This window comes from Neolamprologus multifasciatus, chromosome 7 (genome assembly GCF_963576455.1).
Source record: "Neolamprologus multifasciatus chromosome 7, fNeoMul1.2, whole genome shotgun sequence".
NCBI lineage: Eukaryota > Metazoa > Chordata > Actinopteri > Cichliformes > Cichlidae > Neolamprologus > Neolamprologus multifasciatus.
Window position 1 is genome coordinate 23,484,750 of NC_140445.1, and position 23,781 is coordinate 23,508,530.

General features: G+C 41.6%; 2 protein-coding genes across 4 annotated transcripts in view; one reads left to right on the forward strand and one right to left on the reverse strand.

Annotated features, from left to right (window-relative positions):
• ric1 (RIC1 homolog, RAB6A GEF complex partner 1) overlaps positions 1-9,570 on the forward strand; it is a 48,541-nt gene extending 38,971 nt beyond the window's left edge. For all 3 annotated transcript variants that reach the window (XM_085164661.1, XM_085164663.1, XM_085164664.1), the window contains one exon: positions 374-9,570. In XM_085164661.1, coding sequence (XP_085020787.1) covers positions 374-689 — 316 coding nt within the window. In that variant the 3' untranslated portion in view covers positions 690-9,570. The remainder of the gene's footprint in view (positions 1-373) is intronic.
• On the reverse strand, positions 3,587-22,227 carry ermp1 (endoplasmic reticulum metallopeptidase 1). The gene is made up of 15 exons (XM_085164670.1): positions 21,837-22,227; positions 19,628-19,932; positions 17,899-18,026; positions 17,641-17,746; positions 17,148-17,294; positions 16,581-16,673; positions 13,848-14,060; positions 13,297-13,517; positions 10,944-11,118; positions 9,887-10,077; positions 9,418-9,570; positions 8,342-8,544; positions 8,134-8,249; positions 7,740-7,903; positions 3,587-6,835 (listed from the first exon to the last, which is right to left on the reverse strand). Exons 1-15 carry the CDS (start codon positions 22,109-22,111, stop codon positions 6,659-6,661), a joined length of 2,667 nt encoding a protein of 888 aa, XP_085020796.1. The 5' UTR covers positions 22,112-22,227; the 3' UTR covers positions 3,587-6,658.
• Between the last annotated feature and the right edge of the window lie 1,554 nt (positions 22,228-23,781).

Sequence of the window (23,781 nt, forward strand, 5' to 3'; positions counted from 1 at the left end):
AGTGCGACTGGTTGTTTTCCCTGTGTGTTAGCCCTGCGACAGACTGGCAACCTGTCCAGGGCGTACCCTGCCTCTCGCCCTATGACAGCTGGGATAAGGATAAGCGGAAGCGGATGCGAATGGATGGATGGATATTACGCAATAAATACAAAACACACCTTCCAGCAGTACCAGCGTTATCAGTCCTAATGCACTAGTATAGAGCCGATACCAGTCAAGTCACTATCAGTAGCAATCAGATACCTATACCAGTATTGATAACAATACTATCAGTATTTGGATTGACCTATCCAACTCTACTGATGGATATAACAAGAGAGAGAGATTTCTTTACTTTTTTTATTACAGTAAATCTTTTGTCTTCTTCCCGTAGCCTGGGTTACAAACCATTCCTCAGCCTGATCCAGCCGCAGCTGCAGCGGCTGATTGAGTCGACGTCGGAGCAGGTGCAGCCTGAAGCCTTCCAGCCTGCGACCCAATGCTCCAAGCTCAGTGGCTCTGAAGGTCTGGGAGGAACCGCGGTACCTCGGGCAGAAGACAGCAGAGGAGTGGTGACCCCGCTGGGCCTGGCCCTGCCCTCTCTCGAACCCGCAGGAGTTTTCCCCCGTCCCCCCTCTGAGGACTGTCCTCCCGAACAGACGGAGGAGCAGGGGGAGGAGGAGGGAACCTACGACTGCACCTTGTCCTGAAGCCTCTTCTGGACTTTTTAACCTGTGAACCCTTGAAGGGCCGGAGTGGAGGAAGCTGCAGCATTGGCTGACTGGAAAAAGACTTCATTTGTGTGAGCGAGTGAGCGTGTGCGTGCGTGCGTTTGTGCGCCTCTTTGTCAGTTCCTACTTCAGTCAGTATTACCCACTCTTTAGATCGCTATCAGCCCGACAAAGACATCACAGCACAAACGGTTCCTTTTTAACAGAGCTCATTTCAGCAGATTGTGCTGGTAGATTAGAGAGGAGGGTTACTCATGTCAGTTGTTTTCCACTTGTGTTGTTTTGGAAGCTGTAGAGCAGCACGCGAAAGCTCGGGTAGAGCGATAGAATCAGTTCAAAGGGTCCGTTCTGATCTTTGCGCTAACCGCGGAGCATAACGTAGAACAAAGAAAAAGAAAAAGCTCGAGAACCTTTTACGGGACTCGCTGAAGTGCGTCTGAGCCTACAGTACATGAAGCGTGCCGTTCTGTCTGTGTGCACAAGAGGTGTTTCACACTTTCATACCTCAGTATAATTTTAAAATATTTTGTGATACCTTTTTTCTATAATGTAACAGTGTACAGGATGACATTATTTTTCTATCCCTCTGCAGTCACCCTGTGACCAAGAAAAGAAAAAACACCCTCAGCAGATGATTCTGTGTGATTCTTTAAAACAGTTGAATTTAAGGTTTCTAAGAAAATGATCTGTGAGTAGAATCCCACTGTTCTGCAGACTAGTTTCTTACCACTGATCAGCACCTCACCTGCCTGCTGCCCACCCCCTCCCTAGTGATGCTAAAGTACAGAATCAGCTGCCTCGCCCTTCCCCGTGTGGGTTTTCACACAAGCAAAGCAGATCTGTGTTGATCCTTCAACACTTCCTGCGCTGAACAAAAAAAAAAATCACAAGATGCTTCTTTCTTTTTTTTTTTAAAATTCAAAACAGGCTTTTCTGTTTCCCGTCACGCGAGAGGCACATCATTAGTGAGTTTTTAAAAGCCATCAGGTGGATCGTTGGCTTGTCAGCAGTGTTAGGAGCGACGCTTTAGTATTGTTTTAGTTTGAGGGATTGATTGTTGTGCAATAGATAAGTCGCCGTGTGGTTTTTGACCCTCACCCTCTCGCAGTTCGTCCGGACCACCCGCAAGGCGAGCGGGAGGCCGATTGCCGCGTTCTCGTGCTTCCGAGTGGAAATCTGAACGCGTGTGCAGGGCCGTGTTCACACCACGTCGACATGATTGGTGACTCTGATCATGTGGAATTGATTTTTATCGTATTAGTCCTCGTCATTACTATTATTTATTGGGATTATTAGCTGAGAGATCATTCCTGCTTTGTTTTTAATGACTGATAGCAAAACTCCTTCCCCCTCCTCTTTAGTTATCAAAGTCATGCATTGGCTCAACTACAAGCACTAAAAGAAAAACAATGCGTCAGTATTATATTGTGCAATGTATTGAAATGTTACTCAGCTTTATTTTTTTATGCTTACTACTGCTTTTGTGTTTGTTTGTTTTTTCTTTCATTCCCCCCCAGCTGTGCGCTTCTCATCCTAGACCAAAATGATATGTTATAGTTGGGTGTGTTTATCTGTTTAGATTCTTGAATGGTTTCTCTTCTACGAGCTGCCCGTCACTATACACAAAAAGGTTGAGACGGCCCGAGCGGCTCTGTATCGTCTACTTTGACCCTCCTTCCGCTCTGAACAAGCCTACAGCTCCACTACAAGCTTTACTTGAACACGGACACTTGATGAACCAAAGACTTTACGTCCAGAGGCCTTCTGTTTTAACCCCGTTGCTTCGATTTGAACGCTCGAGTCCTCATGCAGAGGGAGGAGAATCTCACTCGCGAACATCCCAGCCCTCTCATCAGAAACATCATCGCTCAAAACTAATGCTGACGGTATGCGAGACAATTTCCTACGGAAATGAATATTTCAGCTCTTTTATGGTTTCCTTCTCGGTGAGGGAGGAGTGTCGTTCGCTCGCTCAGTAAAACGTGGACAGCAGCTCCCTCCCAACTGTGTACAGTTTAAAAGTATTGCTCGTTTCCTCAGAGTCTAGGTTTATTTCTGGGGCAGCAGACATCCTCAATGCAGTGTAAAGATACTCTCTTGTACATTCGCCTTTTCTACTTATATTTGGTTTTCTACTTCATTTTTCCCCCCTTGTACATAAAGACCAATAAATTATTTTTAAAAGGTTTGTCTGCCTCTTTGACCTCCTTATTTTTAAAGCAACGCAGCAGCTGCAGACAAAGCAGCAACGTGTGTGTGTTTGGCTTTAAATACTCTAGAAAAGAGCTCTTATATTAATGTTTGACACCAGAATAACTGAGAGTTAACTGACATATTAACATTACAACTCCATGAATATCACACGGGGGAATCTGATGGCTTTAAATTGACTGTTTTGTTAAATTCACGTTTAAAAGACTGTTCTGGGTTTTATTCTTCGAGCTGTGGTGCCCTTTCAGTGTTTATATTAAAACATAATTGATATCTCTACATGCAGTTTTGATGTAAGATCAGCAAGCAGGAGTGGTTGCATTTTCTCAGAGTTATTTTACTTATGCAGAAATTCTCATGGCCAAAATGTAATTTTTAGTTAAACAAGTGTCAAATGGTTGCCGTGTCAGGGTCAGCTGTAACAGAACAGCAGGGATTTTGTTTGTATTGGTGATATACTTTACAGGCAGAAAATGGACATTCACTCCAGTTCAACTTAAAGTGACACTGATTGGTCAGTAGCCAGTTACCATGCCGATGTATCAAAGAAAAACCAGGCTTAACCCTGAAGTTACCTGGGTGAACATGAAACCCCGCCTCACCGCGTAGCTGATATAGCTGATGATGTTTGTGTCCACGTCTAAAGAAGTGACACTTGCCAAGAATAAACGTAAGAAGCTTTTTAATTGCTGTACAAGTGTTAAATTAATTCAAACTTTTTGCATAATGTGAAATCATCCTGTAAATTGAATACATGGATACCCTGTTAACCAGACCCAATAATCCAAAGCTCAACAGTCAACAGTTCCAACTAAGAAAACAAAACTTCAAGGAAGAAGGTTAACGGTTATGTGACGGTCGCTAGAAAGAAAGAAAAAAAATCTGTCTTGTTAGAAATCAACTCTAAGAACAAAACTAGCAGATGTGGATAAAGGTCAATTTAAATAAAGAAAAACCCCAAAACTTCAAATGTAATATTTTTAGATATCACATTTAATATTTAAAAGTATCCCACAGTTAACTTATTTCTTGACTTGATATGGACTTCTAACTAGACTGTTATGTATGAAGAAGATAAAGTCCAAAGTCTGAACTGACGCTCAACAAAAACGTTCAGTGCAGTGCCCGTCAGCCTCTCAGCCTACACTAGCTCACACTAACACATTAGTAACACATAGTAAATTCAAATCACTCACATCTGAAAAGGAGTGCGTATGAAGCTCTCGAACACTGGGAGCAACAGCAGTGTAGGGTGAGCCATTTCTCAGCCTTTCCCCGCTCTGCCCCTCTATTACAGCAGTACCCGCTCTGGACAAAATGAGACTTTTTACTGGTCTTAGTAAAGAAAAAAATCCATCTTTCAGTCTGGAGCAGCAGGATCAAGTACAGAGTCGGCCGTCAGAGGACAGATCAGAAAAGACTGGACTTTTTTTTTTTCCCTCCCAGGTTTTAGTGCCGCACTCAAACTGCAGACACCCGAAACGTTAACAGGGGTGAGGTGATGAACGTTATCATGAGGTAAATGGCAAAAAAACAAAATGGTACTTTAGTGAGAGCAAAAACTACATCACCACCAAGCAAAAATCTAATTTGTTTAAATCTTTGTCCTTTTGAAGGAGCACTGAGGTCTTGCTGATCTTTGCAGGAATCAGCTGATGAGGTGAAAAAGTCCAAGCAGGCGCTTTTGCCTGCATCACACGGGCTTCCTCAGCAGGTGGAGTCGAAGCGCTTCAAGTGCCTGTCGTCAAAGTTAAGACTGAAATTTTTTTTCATTGCTATGAAACCAGTAAAAAGAAGTATCCTTTATCATTTGATCTGACCCGTGAGGCGACACGAACACAAACTCCACTCGCGTGCTGAGATATAACTCCAGAATAGCTACAGAGTGGCTCAATATGAATTTTATGACTTTTTCAAAAAAAAAGCACAGTGGGACAATCTGCTGAAGGCTGTGATGGATGTTAGCAATCCATGGGCATGAAAACGCTTTGCAGTGTGGCACTTGATAGCTTTTAAGACCACTGAGATGTTTGTGTCCACAACAGTAAACGTTTTGTGCGTCTTTGGAAGCAAAACTTTAAGGCCTCCTTTCATTGTGATTTCTCGTTTTGTGGCAAACAGACAATGTGGTTTACGGTGACACCTCGCTAGGTAGACTCGAGGCAGACGAAAGACTTTTGCTTCTGCTTCATTAGTCAACAACCCGATTCCACCTTTGACTCCTTTAAAGATGAGTCAAACCTGGGGACGCGGGGAAGTCAGACTCTCTGAAAACACAGATATGGACATCTATAAATGGATGTAGCCCACATGGTGACACTTTATAAACCATTTAAATAATCTCTCTTTTCAACACTAGTTAACTTTTGTTAGCTAAATCTCCTCTAAAGCTTTCCCACAGTAACATTCAATCTGAAACTGTTATCTCGGTGTTGAGTTTGATCAGTCCGGAGGTAGTGGTAGTACCATGTGAAGCAGACTGTGGATGTGAGCTACAGAAAAAACAACAGCACAAATAAAACGGAGCCCTCTCCAGCAGCTGATTTTACATTCAAGAAAGGGAAAATCAAAAAGTGGGAATAAAAGCCAATCCCAGATTCCCGAGGTTTTCAGACGCCTTATATTGTCTGACCCACGACGCGGAAAGGCATTTCTTTTGCTTACAGATGCAATAAACAAAAGCAGAGGATCACATTTGAAAATCAATGAAGCAAAAGATTTGTTAAAGTCACTGCTGGAGACGGCTGGAAGCATAGTCAAGTTTTCCTTTTTTTTTTCTTGCTCTTTAAAAAAAAAAAATTGCAGTTATTACTACAGTAAAAACAAATGTGAAACAGATGCAAAGGTACACCCCCCTGTGGACTGGGGGGAGGGGGGGGGGGCTAATCCTGAACAATTTTAAACCCTAAAACAAAATTAAACTGCATAAACACGTCAAGTGAATTTACACTGCCCTCCAGATTTAACCACCACTTCCAGAACAGCTTGAATTCAGACATCTGTTTTCATTTAACAGTTTTCTGTCTGCACGCCATGTCCTCCGACAGTTTAAGCAGGCGTTACATTCCTCGTTAAAATGCGTGGCTCGAAAAAAAAAATAAATAAATAAATGAGTGGTCTTAGTAAAGAAGGGCAAGTCAGTAAATCAAAAACTATTAAAACAAGTGCAGGTTAATGACAAGTGACTTTCAAAGTATCCAGTTAAATTCAGAGGAGGAGAGAACAGGTTGAACTCATCCATCATGTGTTATTGCACCCTACGATGCACAGCGCGGTTGGTAGACACATTTAATATGACCAGAGTGGTTTTGCTGATAAAGAGCAGTGGAGGTAGCCGTGCGGTGTTAGTTGTTCGGGAGGAACACTGGCGTTAGTGAGGAAGAGCGGGGGTGGATGTGAGCGAAAGGAAAAGCGAGTTACAGCGAGTAAAGCAAAAGGCACGATTGAACAAGTAGAGAACAGAAAAAAAACTAACCCCTTCCTTTCACTAACCCAGGAGTGAGCACAGCACCAAGCATCTCTCCTTGGTTAACTACAGTGCCTACTGACACAGTGGTAGGGGTCTCTCAGGCTGGCTGGGGTGGAGCTCGCATGTGTTGTGTGTGTTACAGTTTGAGTGAAAAGGCAGCGGGGTCGCTCCTCTGTATTGTTCCTTGTAATCTCTTCTACATCTGTCTTGTGGAGCCCTGTGAGCCAAAGCTCTCCTCTGCAGCAGCCTCGTGGGATGTGTGACATCCTCAGTATCGGTACATGTCATAGGTACTGACCCAGGAAGAGGGAAAAGCCCACGTGGGGAACCTGTGAAGCATTTCCTCCAACCGAGCAGTCCTCTGGTCTTTCCCAAAGAAATAGTGGGAGGAGATGGCGACTGAGACGATCCCCTCGGGGCCAGATGGGTCAGGGTCTGCGGGAGGCTGACAAACACAGGGACAGAAATAAAACAGCAGAAGAACCAAATAAGATTAGCAATGTCTTAAGTCTGATTATGCTGCATGAGGAGTTTGTCTGAGCCACGAGGGGTTACGTGCAGCATTCATTGCAATTTGTGGCTCAGTCCCACTCATTTTAAAACATGGGCCACATGCAGCCGACTTTGATCTTAAGCAAGAGGAATCAGTGAAGCTGATCAGTAAAGCAGGGGAGCTCGTTATAGCTGTAAAACTGATGAAAATATAGTTCAAAGTCCAAAATTCTACATTTTTCTGATTCTGGCCCCTAGGCCTTATGTTTGGCCGTAATAAAAAACCTCGTGACTAGGAAAAATCTGGTTTCCCAGCAGTGTTTTTCACCTTCAGCAAACAACTGCAAGTAGTGGGGTGACCAGCTTCAGATGGCAACTGCACAGGCTGTCTCCAAATAATCATGGGTCTCACTGCTGGACTGACTGCAGTCACTCAGGTTTGCAAATAATTACCATCTAATTTATAAATGAAGACAAATTGACAACATGTTGCAATTAACCGGTTAATCATCTGTGACAAATTTATTTGCAATCCTGGGATTGACTCAACTTAATTAAAAATAAAGTTTCCAGTCATGTGTTATTTTGCACTCAAATTGCCATCCTGCAGCAACTATTTATGGAGACATTTCTGTCTCAAATCCATGTGGCTGTGGCTGGACTCTGAATCTAACAAGTTAATGTGAATTCCTGTGTGTGTAGATGGCAACAGCTACATGATATTTGCCTGTTTATCACAGTTAATTACTGTAATTTGCAAAACTATTGCAGGTAATTGTCGGTACAGACTGCTTGATGTGCCAAAGTCACTATGAAGATGGAAATAGGAAATGTAAATAAGAAGAAAAGGTCAGTACCTGTATTTCAAACCAGAAGGTCCATGTGGGGGCGTCAAGGCCGTGTGAATAGAAAATAAAATATTCTCCACTCAAGTCAAATCGAGGCGTCCCGTCACCGAAGGACCAGGTAGAGAGGCTGGCTCCTTGATGAGGCATTAGATACAAAGACATGTGGCTCGGGCCTGCATGAGACAGGAAAGTCAAGGGTGAAACACAAAGTGAAGCCTACAACTACAAATCAACGCGCAACACTCTCACATTCTTCACACATCCTGCACATGTGATCACATGCTCTTTAAAAATGGTCATCAATTTTCTGATTTACACCTGGTCCATGTTTTGGCTCCTTCTGCTATCACTTGGTACTTCTTTAGATCTCCAAAATCTTAACCCTCTATTAGCTGCTCCTGACCTTTCACACTGAATGTCATCTTGATCGTTCCCCAGCTCGTCTCTTCTTTGGACAGCAGGCTGAACTCCACTGGAGAGCTCGGAGACACCTGCGGAGCGGGGAGGTACCAGTTCTTCCTGCAAACACACGGGAGCACTTGTGAAGTTCAAAGCATGACTGAAACAAGCATTTATTATGACACCAGAGGCATTAAAGCTACAAGGCTGACCTGCTGAGGAACTTGACAGGCAGGAACCAGGGATAACCACAGAAAGGTCGGTCCTCTCTGCAGCGGGTCCGAACCGTTTCGTTGATCTCGGGGATGTGGGGTGTGATGTGCTGCATGCCCGTGTAGTCAAAGCTGTTTATCCACAGACCTGAGTCTCGGCTCTCCACTTGGCCCTGGAGATTGTGGAAGGTCCGTGTTGTATGCTGCAGGGAGAGTAGCAGGAAAAGAAAACCCAAAACAACGAAGTTCTTTGATGTTAACATGTTCTCTTTTCTTTCACGTGCTTTGTGCTACATCTGTTTAGCTAGAATGACTCAATTACATACGTGAGCACATCAGGGAGGAAAATATAATAATAAAAGATGACAGAATTATTTCCATGTTTAAGAAACACAATTTAACACGTCAAGAACACTCGAGGAGATAGGCTCCTCGAGAGTGTTTACAACTCGAAGGATTTACACCGAGGTGCAAATGGGCAGGTTACACTCAAGAACAGGAAGGCCAGATTAGACTGTCATACAAGATCTAAAAGAGGCTGCACAGTTCTGGAAAAATTACTGGGACAGATGAAACCATGAATGAATGAATAGCGGAGAATATTATGGAGATGAGAAACAGCTCATGATCTGAATCATACCACGTTATCATTTAACTGTGATGGAGGTAACACTATGGCATGAGCACGTGTTGCAGCCAGTGGACATTGGTTTCTTGAGGGTGTGACTGCTGATAGAAGCAGCAGAATGAATTGTGCAGTGTACGGGACTACGACCTCAGCTCAGATTCAGCCAAATGCTGCAAAACTGATCAGACCGTACTTTAATTCAAGGGTTTCAAGCTCCTGCCACTCATTTAAAAATGTCTTCTTGCATCATTTTCATTTCAAACCGAGTCACTCAGACCTCAAACGTCATGCAATGGACAGGCCAGAGCTTTAGGTTTTGGCCTTTATGAATATGAATACATTTACTGGTTTTGACTTCTCCTTGCAGATCCAGTTTTTCCTTTTCTTACTGTATCTGTATCATTTTTGTGTATATTTGTGTTTTTGTGTGCATGTTATGAATTTCAACCTGCAGGAAAACTCTCTTTGGCCGCGGACTGTCTAGATCGCCCGAATAAGGAAAGAAGAGGCCACAGGACACCAACAGGAACATGATGGTGAAGACGAACCCAAGACCTGCCATGATCCGCTTAGTGCTCTGCACCAAGTAGATAAAATGCAGCTGACAAAGACATGAGCATGTGTTACTGAACAGCAGAAGGAACGGGCATTTGAAAATACAACTAAGGTGGCACGAAATACCTGATTCCCCAACACATTTTCTAAATTAAATTCACTTCTGCCAATTATACTCCATACTATACATATATTTCCTTCTGTATCTGGTTTGAAAATAAACTTACTACTACCAGATTAATCAAAACAATTCTTTAGTCAAGTATATTCTGTCTAATTCAAAATGGGATTTCTCTGTTTCTTCTGCTTAATAAAAATCCTGATTTTCTTCTCACTCATATATATAATGTAGAAATACTCACAAAAAAGGAGGAGAGGAAGATGGTTGCCAGAGTGACTAAGGAGGCCAGCACCACCTCGGGGGGTATCTCTGTGCCACTCCGCCCCATGATGGGAGTGAAAATCTCAAACACCACCCAGATGAGAAACATGAAGTGCACATATGGCAACGCCAGGCCCAGCAGGTACAGCACGCAGTACTTCGCTGATGCTCCTGGAGGAAAAAAATAAATCTTTGTCAGGTATAACTGAGCCAGAGAGACGCACACGCACACTGGATTCTCGTAGCTGCCCCCGCAGCTATGAAAATCCATCTTAAAGAGAAAAGTGTTTATACAGTCTTCAAAGTGAAACACCTAAACACTACAACTCAAATGTGATTCCAGTCCTGTTTTCTGCTGTGCAAGCAGAAGAAAACAACATGCTTTGCAGTGAGTTTTGCAGATTCAGTGAATGTGTGCCTTATTTCCTGCCTACAATATATTTAGAAAAACATTTCGCTGAACTCTGCTGCTGCTACTTAGGATTTGTCTGTAGGAGGCTGCATGATCCATCCATCATATATTGTTACTATTTATCTAGCAACTTAATCATTAAGGATCCAATCCGGAACCCCTTTGATCACTTGGGGGCAAAAAAAAACCCAAAACAACAACAACAAAAAAACCCCACCTCTTTGATACATATCTATCTTTTGTGTGTTATTTTTCAAAAGACAGATAGTCAGATAAGAACTTTAAGCATACACAGGCCTTTGGTCAAGAGCACAATAGGAGCTAGAAAGGAAGAGGGTTCACCTTTATTTCATGCAGTTACTTGGAGATCTACTTTGACTATTTCTGTGATAACACAATCATCTAAAATAGCCTGATAAGATTAGAGTACAATGAGGATGTTAGCTTCATCTTACTGCTAAGAGAGCTTATAAAGAGCAGGTATGAGCATATACATAATTTACTCTTGTGACTCTAGAAAAAGTATTAATAATTAACCAAAGCGTCCTTACTTTCAACAGTTTTTAGTACCCTGCGCTTCATTCAATCATGGTAAACAAGGTCGACTTTGAGATCAAGTCTTTACCTCTGTGTTTGAATTCTTTTGCCAGCAGCAGTCTGGTGGCCAGGGGGAAAGCCACCATTAGCATGGGCGCGTAGGCCGAACACAGGCCATGTTGGGTCAACCACACCAGGCTGCAGCACCACAGCAGCAAGCTCACGTCAAAGTAAAGGTCACCCAGCTCTACCAGGCGGACGCCCTGTGAGGAAAACAAAAGCTCAACATACAAGAAATGCGCAGGGGAAGGTGTGTGGTGCTTTGACAGATGAGGATTTAACCTGTAAGTATGGAAATCTAATTGTTGTTTTGCAAAACAACCACAACAACAGCAAAACAAATACAGAGAAGTTCATCATACTAATCAGAACTTTTGGGGGGATATCAGTAACAAATTAATGTCACTAATATACTCACCTGCCCCATAGATTAGGCATAACAATCAATGGATTCATTTAAAAGTGCCAAACTTTCAAACTGCAAACAACTGACTGCCGAGGCTTTTGGTCTGCTGTCAAGTTTCAGTTCACACGATTTAATAGTGAAATAGTACATAGAGGTTCTTATTTGGGTGAAATGTGAGTGCTGGGCTCTTCTTACATAAACTGCAAATAAGATCATCAACTCATCTGATGTGGATACAAAACAAGAAATAACTTCCACGGCTTTATCCCAAAATCACAACTGTAAACTAAAAGGAGGATAAAACCACTTAAGAAAATGACAATCACTACAACTTGTATAAGTTTAATTTGAGGACTAATAATTTCTTTCCTCTCTGTCCTTGGAGCGAGACATTTTTCTTGCAGAATATACCATTCAGGATTAGAGTAAGGAAACATGCCGTTCTCTCAATAGTCATGTTGTTTCACTGAAGCGTTATGTAATCTGGGACAAAGGTTAGTCTGTGTCCTTACTGGAAAATGGCCACGATAAGCTGCAGTTCACATTGTGGTAAGCTGAGGCTCCAGATCTAAATCAATTCAGTGCAGCTCTTTCAGCTTTAAATTAGTGCTCGTATTTTATAAATGTCACACATACAATACGCCCATTCAATTTCAACCATCTGTTTCTACAAAGTATTCAACAACTTACCAAAGAAATCTATAACACTCTCTTTTAAAGCATGTGAGAAATGAATTTTGCTTTTATGACAGAGGTGCTAACATCTAAGAGCTGAATGAAAGCCTATTGAAAACCACAGTGAGAGAGATCAAATTTGGTAAACGTACATGTGAGGCACAAAGGACAGTCTGTCTCACATTTCTACAGTTTTATAACCACACACAGACGATTGTCAGCAGTTTACAGAGTCATCATGACGCATCAGTCACAGTGAAATACTGTAATATCCACTTTACTACAATCAGAAAACAATCAATAAGAATAATTTAAGACCGATTTGAACTCTACAATCACCGTCCAATTTTTAGGTAGACTTTGCTAGGACTGGGTTAGACCCCTTTCTCTTAATTCTTTGTAGAACAAATTGAACAATGTGCTGGAAACACAGATTTTGGTCCATACTGACATGACAGCATCACACAGTAGCTGCAGATTAGTCAGCCTTTCATCCATAATGTCAATCTCCCATTCCACCATACCCCGCATGTGCTCAGTTGGTACTAAGGAGCACAAAGTGTGCCAATAAAATATACTCCAGACAATTTCACTGCCACCAGCCTGAAATGTTCATCCAAGACAAGATGAATGCTTTCATACCAAATTCAAACTCTACTATCTGAAAGTTACATGGGAAATTTAGGCTAATCAGCCTATTCAACATTTTTTCCAACCTTCTGTTGTCCAGTTTCGAACTGTAGCCTCAGTTTTCTGTTGGCTACAGTAAAGTCACTCCTCTCTAAACTGAGAGGAGTGACTTCTGACTTTTTCTGACCATTCTCTCTAAACTCTGGAGATCAGACTGCCGGCAACTGTGCCACATCCAAAGTCACATAAATCACCCTTCTTCCCCATTCTGAGGCTCAGTTTGAACATTAGCATGTTGTCTGCACACCTAAATCACTGTGGCTGCAATATGGTTGGCTGATTAGACATTTGCCTTAATAAGCAGTTGAACAGGTGCAACTAACAAATTTAAAGAATAAAGATACTTTTTCCAACTTTAACACAACAAATAGTCCAAAATTTGTCTGTGACAATTCATTTTTCCTATTCATCAAATATAAGTGGGTTTTAGAAAGAAGCCACATCTTTGACAGTGATGCATATTGTCACTTTTACCATACAATCAGACAATGCTCCTAAAAGGTTTAACAGTACATTTCACATTCAGTGTTACTGCTACTGTTAATCATGTCCTGCCACTCGGTCTCTGCTTGAAATTTACTGGAAGCTCTATATTTAAAACTCCACTCACCCCGTAGTACAGGTTCTTGGCCAGTGTGTGTATGAGTATCATCTTGCCAGTGGCTGCAGCTCCATACAGGCAGACTGAGGCATAGAAGTGGTTGTACCAAAACATGGAGCGGCCCAACAGAGTGACAAGCAGGGCCACAATCAGCACTGACAACAAGGTGACAAACCAGCTGAGCAATGCTACACCTGTGGCGCAGGCCAGGTCTCGAACGTAGCGCCCACCTTAGAGACACAGAGACAAGTGACCAATTAAGTCAATAAATTAGGATTTTACCAATTTATTCTGCAGATCCACAAGAGCTCATCAAAGCTATTTGTTCTAAATCTTAAAACTGCAACATATCATTAAAATATACGCAGCTTGGGGCCATTAATGCAAATGAAACAAGCATTTCATGTTCATTACTTTTCTGGTAAGTGATGTAACCCTAAACCTTAACGATCAATTTCTTAGAAAATGACCTCTTCAAGGACTACCTTGCCCCCTAGTCAGAATCCTTGATTTAAAGACCAATCAGTAACAAGGATTAAGTGCAAGAAATGGTGACCTACCTCCATGGCCAGGCATTGAGGCTTTCTTGGCGAGGTAGAGGAACGTAGCTGTGGCCACCATGTAGTTGAGGATAGTGCCAACACGAGCTGGGTAAGCTACCACAATTACACCTAGCAGGTCAAAAAACACCATATTGCCATGGCGGTACTCTGAGGAATCAGCCAACTTTTCTGACATTGCCAGATACTTCAGAACGGCCAGGATGTTGTCACCTGAAAACAGGACGTAAATATGGAGTTAAAGACAGTCAAAGCTTCAGTGCATTTACTCCATAAAGAACAGTGTGCATCATCTGGGCAGCCTGCCATATACAATCCAGTTATCCAGACAGTAAATGACAACAGAATAAGAGGAACTGGGAGGTTTAGTCAATAGAGGTTTAGAGTTTCCACCACTTGTGATTTTATCCTACATACGGGGAAGTAAACAGATTATATGACTGAATATGAAAGTGATAACCTCATAGGACCTCACATGACTAAAAGGATCATCCTTTACAGAGCTGACATGTCACATGCATTACACCAGTTACTGTTGACTGAGCAGAAAAGGCTACACAGAGAGGGTGGCCGGTTAAATGGCACTATATTGGTAAATTACAGCCCCCATCACATGCAGATGACTACTGCAACCTCTTACACAAACAATAATATTGTAAAAACCAATTAAACACACATATACTGTTTTACTCACAGAAGAGTTTTTTTCCCCCCATGACAGGACATGTAAGAGAGGATGATAGGATCTGACAGATAAGGACAGTACTCTCTCATATTCCACTGCTGTGCCTTATGTGCACTATTACAGAGTAATGTATGGTGATGTATACACCATGTATCTGTAGCAGTGAGGATGGCTATGGGAGGAGGAAAAGCTCAGTGGTGTGTGTGTGTGTGTGTGTGTGTGTGTGTGTGTGTGTGTGTGTGTGTGTGTGTGTGTGTGTGTGTGTGTGTGTGAGAAAGAGAGAGATGGAGAACAAATCTTATTGACGGCTGTACACAAGTTTCCGGGGCACCAAGGGCTTTCTGTTTAAATTGACTCCAAATACGAAGTTCAGCTCAGATCAGAAATCTGATTACAGGAAGGAACAGCAAGAGCGAGCTGTACAGTGGATAGAAAAATACTGCCAGCGCTACCCATCAGCCTCGTAGCCTTATGAACACAGCCTTAAACTAAGACTTTATTGAAGCACCTTTTGATTTTATCACAGCATACCATTCGTCAACATGGCATGTCTTGACTTGGGAACAGTTGCCCATGCTTCCTTGCAAACACACTCAAAATGTGTCTGATCTGAGCAGGGGTCAGGTCACCCCACAAATATTCTACTGAAAACCTAAAAAACCCCAAACTTTAATTTGCTTCTGTTGAATCCATTATTTTGTTGATTTTGATGTATGCTTGTCCCTCCACCTTTACAAAAGCCCCAGTTCAATCTGGAATGGCCCAACAAGAGTCCAGATGTAAATCCTTAAAAGTGTGTGGGATGACCTGAAGGGAGCTTCACAAGTGCTATCTGATATATTTGCAGCACTTGTCTGAGGAAGAGTGGGCAAATCAAGTCAAGATGTGCCATGCTACCCATGATACCCAAATCTCCCTTTGTGGACAATTAAAGGATTATTATATTCTACTAGTAGAGTCCTACTCAGGAATACTGAATGCACTCAATTTCACAGGTTGTAGGTCACATAAAAAGCGGGAAACATTTTGAAATGACTCACTGTCGTCCCATATTTTAACATCACAAAAACTTGGCATTTTTACAGGGGTGTGTAGACTTGTTTTCAATCCACTGCAGCAAAAAAAAACAGTTTTGTTTTTTTTTCCTCCGTACTACTGTACTATACTACCTCCATATCTGCACAGTTAATGGCACAAAAACACAAGACAAGACAAAGCTCCATTGTTCTTCCGCCTGGTAGCTTTGCTGTGGCCAAAACAACACTGTACAAAATCTTGATTGTGCAGAGTTCACTGCTTGCAATTTGTTCACATCTTTCTATTTTCTGTTTCTATCACAAAGCCAACACTGATGGTAATGATAAGATCCATTTTATAAACACGGCAACATGCTCTTTTTAGAAAAACATTTCACATATAATCTCTACAAGAGATCCATGCTGCGTTTGCTTTTAACAAAAGTGAATCGCTTGCTCCGCTTAGACCAAACCGAGAGACGTAGATTTTTAAGCAGAGGCCAAAGGGTGTATTCATCACAAGCTTCAAAAGAACAGAACTGCTGATAGATCCTCGCCTTCCGTGCTGTGTCCTACTCTCCACCTTACAGCACTTTTCTGCCCTCTTCTTAACTTTAAAAATACCTTCTGCCTCCGTCTGAAATCTCGCTTTCTTTCTCTAATAATTCATGCCTTTCATGGTGATTTGCTGCACACAGAAGAACAGAAGGGTGATGTCCAGTAGTTGCTGAGGGAGAGAGGAAAGACGCCAACTGATGCCAAGGTTTTTAGTGCTGTCTGACTGGATTCTCTGCTAAGCAAAGCAAAATTATTCAGCAACGCAGAAGCACAAGGGGCAACAGTCTGTGACTGCCGCTGTACGTGTGCATATTTAAGTCCTCAGACAGACTGGTGGACAAAGGACAAATGCACAGCAGGTGTCTGTAACAGAAAAATGGTGCTGGAGTGACAGCTCTCACATATTTGCAATGAGTCTTGAATAAAAGCGCAATAAATATTTGAGCATGGAAGCAAATGAGGTCCGCTGCTTACCCGCTCTCTGTATCGAGTCTGTTAGGATCCTGTTAGCTGTATCGTACTTGGTGTGGTAGATGAAGCCGTTTTCAATGAAAGCCAGATCAATGCCTGGAAAAAAATATATTAAACCAGAACGCCAGTAATGAAACAGCTCATCCAATTCACAGGTTACTGTAACGTGTGAAGCACAGAAAAAAAAGTGATACATTTCATTGTCAGTGGTTTTATTATGCAAACTAGCAAATATTAAAATTCTCAGAGAAGTCAACAAGGCTCGAAAACTCACATCCCAAATATCTGATTTCAAGAAGAATAGGGATTCTTTTGAAAATGTAAAATTACCCATAACACAGGAAATATGACCTTAAGCATAATTTAGGTGAAGACCAATTGAGTGGATCATTGTGTGCAAGCTACACTAAATTCTGACCAGAGCAGCGGGTCAGGAAGCACATCCTTCCTGACATTATTTATAAAAAAGCATAATAAAGTAATGTTTAGCTATAAACATATTCTGCAAAGAAAACTTGCACATTTTCCTTATTGGCTTCTGTTATGTAGTGTAGGAATCGGTGGACTTACCTGGGATGTTACCAAAGTCCCTAAATATGCGGAAGTCCGTATCTGAGGGAATGACACCACTCTGAAAGACCTCCTGGCCGACCACAGAGGCGAAGGGGTGTTTGGCTGCATGCACGTAGGCTTGGACCAGCCACGGGTTCTCTGGACCTTTAAGGGAGAAGAGGCTGCTGAAATATTTTAGATACCTGACAATTAGCCTTGATTCCTAAATTTTGTCATACAGATTCATCCTTTTGTAGACAAAGATACATCATCAGTTATTTATCCCCTCGCCTCCACCGTTTTTAAACCTGCCTGCTTGTATTTTGGTATTGTAAACATTTAAGTCTCTTTAAAGTACTAAACGAAGGAACAGTAGTTGACTGCTTTAACTGGAGAACCTGTAATGCTTTTTTGCATGCTATAGATGGTAGGCTGCACACACAAACACCAAAAAAAAAGGCATCATAACAAACAAACAAGGCTAATTCCTCAAAGTAGTACGTTACAGTACCTGTCTGGAAAACAACCTCCTTGCCACCAACACCTGCAGCCTCCAAATTAATGAAGGCTCGCACCTGCTTGGCCCATGGGTGCTGGGTAATGAAACCATGACTGGCCTAAAAGAGAGCGTGGGGATCCAGAGAGACAAAGAGAGAAACAACAAATGACACGGAGAAAATAATAAAAACAAAAAGAGATACAAATTAAACAAAATGACACCAGTGCTCCTTACAGGCTAGTTTAACATCCCACCAAATGTTCTTTTTACCTGCAGTACATTTTCCTCTGCCCCGTTAAACAGGAAGATGACGCCGTGGTTAAGAGGAGTTGACTGGTTGGCCAGAGAATGGAGGACTTCCAGCATCACTGCACAGCTCACTGCATCATCACTGGCACCTAAGACAGAGAAACTGTCTTAGACAGGGAGCAGTGTGTCACGAATACCAATCGTGGGCTTCTAGTTTACTAAAACATTAGTGAGAGCAACAGAAATCAGTCTTAACCTGCTATTTACATCCAGAGAAATGCAATTAACATCCATAACATCCATCTGTCCTGATCTAGCAAAATAATGCGAGATAACAAAACACAGATGGTAGAAATAAAAGCTCTAAATTATGAAGTGTAGAGAATAGGCCCTGTGTGAAGGAACATGTGACTACTTGATTACCAAAAAAAACAAACTTCCACCGCTCCTGGTGAGAGAATAAAGAAAAAGGGGCACCAATGAGACAAAAAGAAAGGAGCATGTGATACAGAAAGATTACACAGCTCAGCAGTGAAAATATACCAAAGTAAGGAAAATATGACCTGCAGATCAGAGGGGCAAACTCAGACATCATGTGCTCTGGCTTTCTACACTCAGTGAGTTCATGAGGAAGGGGTGGGGGCTTGTTCACCCTGTGTCTGCATACCATCCACATATGACAGTAGCATATTAATTGCTTTCTCTCACCATAAGACTTCAGAATGCATGCATCTGTGCAGGTTAGCTTTAAACAGGAAAAAAGGATTTTGAATTAACTTATGAGTTTATCTTACCAAGTCCTGCCTGCTTTTATTCTTTGTTTTTCCATAAACAAATGTTAAGAATTCCAAGAAATCAAAGGCTTGGCAAGCACCGGGGGATGTGAAAATATGTGTATCTTCCTGGTCCACACCTTTTGGATCAATTTCCTTTTACCAGTGTAGCTGTGTGTAACGCATATGTGTGTGTGAGAATGAGAGCTGGGAAAACATGCCTACCCACAAGGCTCGAGGGTGTAGAGTTAAAAAAAACAAAAAAAACAAAAAACTGCTGAATTAAAACCAGACTAAAGCACAATGGCTGCACACTGCAATGTGCTACATATTTAAACCAAGCAGGGAAAAGAAAAGTTTACAATTCATCCTGTAGGGACCATAAATAGTGATGATTGTTGTTAAGAGTTTATGTACACCAGCGACATTATTTAATGTGTTTATAGATCAGATTCTTTATAGATATATCTGTGCCACTTTTACAATTGGAGCGGGGAGGGGGAGGGGGTGTTTAACTAAATTTTAAGTATCAAAGAAACTATTTTATGATCACAACAGTTTTAAAACAGAGTAGAAATAAAGTTCTCATGCACATGTTCTTGCATGCAACTCAGGCGTGCAAAAGCTCCACTGCAATGACTGTTTTTTTTAACCAAATGTCACTCAAAAAAAATTAAAAACACCAAGTGGTTTTCTAAATGTGTCACTCTAACTACAAATGACAGCAAATCAAGGTGATCAAAGTCAGTCTGATGAGCTCCATCCTCTGGAGACCATAAATAGTACAAAAGAGCACTTTCAGTACAACAACAGATTTAAGAAGATGTTTTTATAAAATGCACAGAATTTGCTGTTGACATGGTCTCCAGGTGTTAATTTGCAAGGCGTGGACGATGAATAAAACAAACACCACCACACTCAGGGTTTCACCCTCACAGAGGCATGTCTGTTCAAATGAGTAATTAATTTGTTTTTACCTGGACTGTTGGCCACTGTGTCAAAGTGGCAGTTGGCGAGCATGAAGTGCTGCGCGCCACCCTTGGGCTCCAGCCTAACGGCAATGTTGGTGATGTGATCATAGAAGCTAGTGAAGCCTCCGAGGAAATCAATGGAGAAGGTCCCAGTGGGACGCTGAATATCAATCGTGAGTTGATGAGGGCCTGCGGCGGTCTCGACCTGGATGTCCTCAATTTGCTTCAACAGGTATCCCACTGTCAGGACCTCATTCTCCTGGCTGCCCACAGGCCGAGGGCCAGCACTAGTAATCTGCTCCAAGTGCTGCCTAGATTGAGAGGTGAGAGAAAAGGACGAAGAGAGAAAGATAAATAACCTGCCATGTTTACTGTGAAACATCAGTAAATCAAGGCGACTTGTCCCAACAGATTTGAGCATATCTCATCAATTTAATAACAGTTCAGTCGTGTAATAACAGAGTCTGATTGAATGCCACTGTGCATGTGTAGACAAAGCATCAAAGTTTCAAAAAACTTAAAATATATTAAATGCATGTCCTGAAGACATGAGTGAACTCACTGACATGGCCTGTAAGAGAAACAACGAGGCTTAAACATTTTTGTGTTAGACAGTGAACTGGCTGCTGGCTTTGCTGATTAACAAAATATTTGTACAAGTACTTTAACCCAAGTGTTGTGGGGCTAAACAAGGTTGTATATGACAAACAATGGTAGATCATACTTTACTGTAATTGTGTCTCCAAAGAGGCAGCTTTTCATAACATATATGGGGGGGAAACTGCTTTAAACCTACAAATTTAACTGTAAAAGATTACAATTTTCACCCTTCTTGTCTTGCTTTCTACTGAAAAGTGATTGAACACATGCAGAACAAGACTTGGAAACTGTACTGAGCAATCCTCAGTATTTCCTGATGCATTGTACACAAGACATTTTTAAGGAAACAAAACAATTGATCAAAGCTTAAGAGTGAGGTCTGGGGATTGGAGAACAGTGATATTGCCTTAGGAGGTGTTTACTCCTTTTCTTTCTCTTTAGAAGAAAGCTGCTGTTTCCTTTTAGAGATACTAAAATACAGCAGTGGTTACTGATACTTAAAACAAATGAACTGTGCCTGATATCGAACCACGACCTCTAAAGTCGTGTGTTGTAGTCCAGCTGTTATCCGTATAGATTAAAAACCAATCTCCTGCTCAATTTGGTTTTCTTGTAGCCAGTGTGGCACCACATGATATTTCAGAAATCTAAAGTGCTGCTTTCACTCAATTTTTCAATGACCTACTGCAAAATCTGGATTTGTGGGTGACAGACACAGAGCTCAGAGCTCTAATCAGTTCAAATGCAGCTTGTCTCACTCATTTATAGAGCAATGAGCCAAAAGATGGCAAATCCAGCTGCTCTGCACTTTCAGCAGCTCGGCTGACCTCAGATTCAATGCTATAATCCCTGCAGCCCTCTGTAACGCCATGAAACTGAATGAACTTTTAATCTGAAATTTCTACAGCGTCTTTTACAGGGACAGGATGTGTGATGTTTATTATGATCCCTCTTACTGTATTTGAACATTTATTCGATTTTCTGTGTTTTATAAAATGTCAGGGTTGATAAGTAGGATAGCTCCTGATGCTTACTGTCACTGATCAATATGGTGATTTCTTCTTCCCCTCCGCCTGTTTGTTAATAATGTAATCTAACAAAAGCCCTGCTCCCAAAGGTGTCTTTTCGGTCTCCCACTACAATAAGAGAACTAACTACATGTACATGCTACCGCTATGCTCACGTGCTTTAAATCCGCATTTCCTGTTTCTCAACCGGTCCTTTAAAACCCTTTGTCGTGTATTTGCATTGGAAATGCACCAAATAAAAAACTTACTGTATGCTACCGTATATAAATAAACACCTACTTTTTTTTAACATCTGACGGCTTTCAGAATTAGGACTTAGACAGTAAATTTGTTATTCATCTACCCAGGGGTGGTTTTAAAAGGCTTAGGGGAGGAATAATGGTTAACTACATCAGATTAGTCCTAATAGTCGCTGCACCTATCCTCTCCTGAGACTGGCACCTGTCCACTTCGCGGCTTAGGTTGAAGGTAAAGGTGGAGATGGAGCGGAACAGGCAGTGGTTTCTGGGCAGGTCTCTTTCCCAACAGAAGAAAGATTAACCGGGCCAACACCTAGAGAATAAAACTGGTCTTATCGTAAAACTCACCTGGCTCTCACTGCGTTGAACTCGCCCGTCGGTTTTCCAATGACAAGCTGCTGCAAAGACAAGTGAACGAGTGCCCACAGCACCAAAATAAACACAGAGACCAGGGAAGCTGCGAGCCCTTCTCGCAGCAGGTAAAGGTTCACTTCGGGCTTCCTCTTCGGCTCACCGTTGTAGCCGTTGTTCTCGCAGCGGTCCTGGGCTCCGTTATTATCCTGAGCGACGTATTGTTGAGTCCCGAAGGGTTTTATTCTCCGGACAGTGGTGTCGCCCTCCATTTCTGAGCCAGCGGTACATCAGCTGCAAGCGTCGCTCTCGGTCTTCGCCTTTTTCTTTTTCTTTTTTTCCTCCTCTCTTCGGACGACAAACGGATCGCGCAGAGGGACAAACTTGAATGAGAGGGCGGGCGGAGGAGGGAAATCAGAAGAGATTTGTCGAAACGTTATGCAAATTAAGTTAAATTTCTGTGCTTACTAGGACTTAAAAACCACATAAATTATATTTATTTATATTTGATTTAAAAACGTTTTCTTTTTTTTTTTGCTGACTTCGTCCGAAAATAAGGTTTCATAAAGCTTTTATTCTCTCCTTTGAAGTTATGCTTCTACCACCTCCATCTGGGTTGTTTAAATTTCCCAGGATTCAATTAAAGATTCTCATAGTACCATATCTTTTTCTTAAAATGACTAATATAAAAGAAATATCGGGAAAAGACAAAAAAAGGTGTATTACTCCTTTAAAATGAACTCAATGAACCCCCTGTGCAAGGTAAAGCCTTATATACACTTCAGTTCAGTTAACATTTATGAGACTAAAATATTTAAGTATAATTTACTGAAGAAAAAAAATAGATAGATTGACAGATAGATAGATACCCTCTGACGTAGACCAGATTTATTTTCGGTTCATTTTTCTGTTTAATTGTTGTTGTTTTCTGTTTTTTAATCTAAAATATTATTCCATAAAATACTGAAACTGAAAAAGTGTCAATTAAATACATTGTCTCTCTTAAATAATCCCCTTACGATAAACTACAATGGTTAACAGATTTATTAGTTTACGTGAGAGTTGTCCTAATGTTAACAGTATTGCTAATCACTAAAATCATATTTTATGTTTCTGTAATGGTTAATACACAAGTATGCACTAGATCTTTATTTAAATATTAATATTTCTATTTTATTGCTAAAATATTTTGATTGTCACCCGTGAATTTTCTAATTTTAAGATTATAAATTGAAGTTGTATACTTCATGAACAGAAAACTTTGTTTTTTTTAGTGGTTGAAAGTTCACAACATTATGATAAAACAAAAACTACGGCTACCCAGCCCTCCTCTCTGTCAAAATCAAAACCAGTGAATGACAGACTGACAACGCCCTCTTAATGTCGCCGCTAGCACCCACGTGACTCCCATTACACATCACCATAGCAACCAAACAAATGAAAACCCAGTGATCATCAAAAAATTCAATACATTTAATTATGTTCAGTACAGATATGAAGCCCAACAATCATGTTTTACAGTCCTGTGGTCTCAGCCTCAGATACTTATTAAATCACACAAAGCTCGTGTAGAAACAAACAAACGAACAAAATATGTTCTCCTTCATTTCTGTCAACCACACGTTTCCCGCTATCATGGTTGCTAGGCAACCTGGGCAGCGCGACGGAGGCTAGACCGTCCCATTTCAGACCCTGAATTGGGAAACAGTCCCTGAATTGCTGTATCCCAATTCAGGGTCTGCAGCCTTAAAGTACGCAGCCTCAACGGTCCTCAAGGGCCGCGTACTCAAAGACCGCTAAGGCCGGAAGTGTGAGGCTTGTGAAATGGGACGGTCTAGCCTCCGTCGCGCTGCCCAGGTTGCCTAGCAACCATGATAGCGGGAAACGTGTGGTTGACAGAAATGAAGGAGAACATATTTTGTTCGTTTGTTTGTTTCTACAC

Excerpts from the sequence above, each read along its gene's own strand:
- ermp1 (XM_085164670.1), bottom strand. The coding sequence starts at position 22,111 with ATGGAGGGCGACACCACTGTCCGGAGAATAAAACCCTTCGGGACTCAA. Across the intron at positions 17,747-17,898 it reads CAGAGGAAAATGTACTGCAG|GCCAGTCATGGTTTCATTAC; the intron begins GTAAAAAGAACA and ends GCTCTCTTTTAG. Across the intron at positions 7,904-8,133 it reads GATGACATTCAGTGTGAAAG|GCCCGAGCCACATGTCTTTG; the intron begins GTCAGGAGCAGC and ends TGTCTCATGCAG.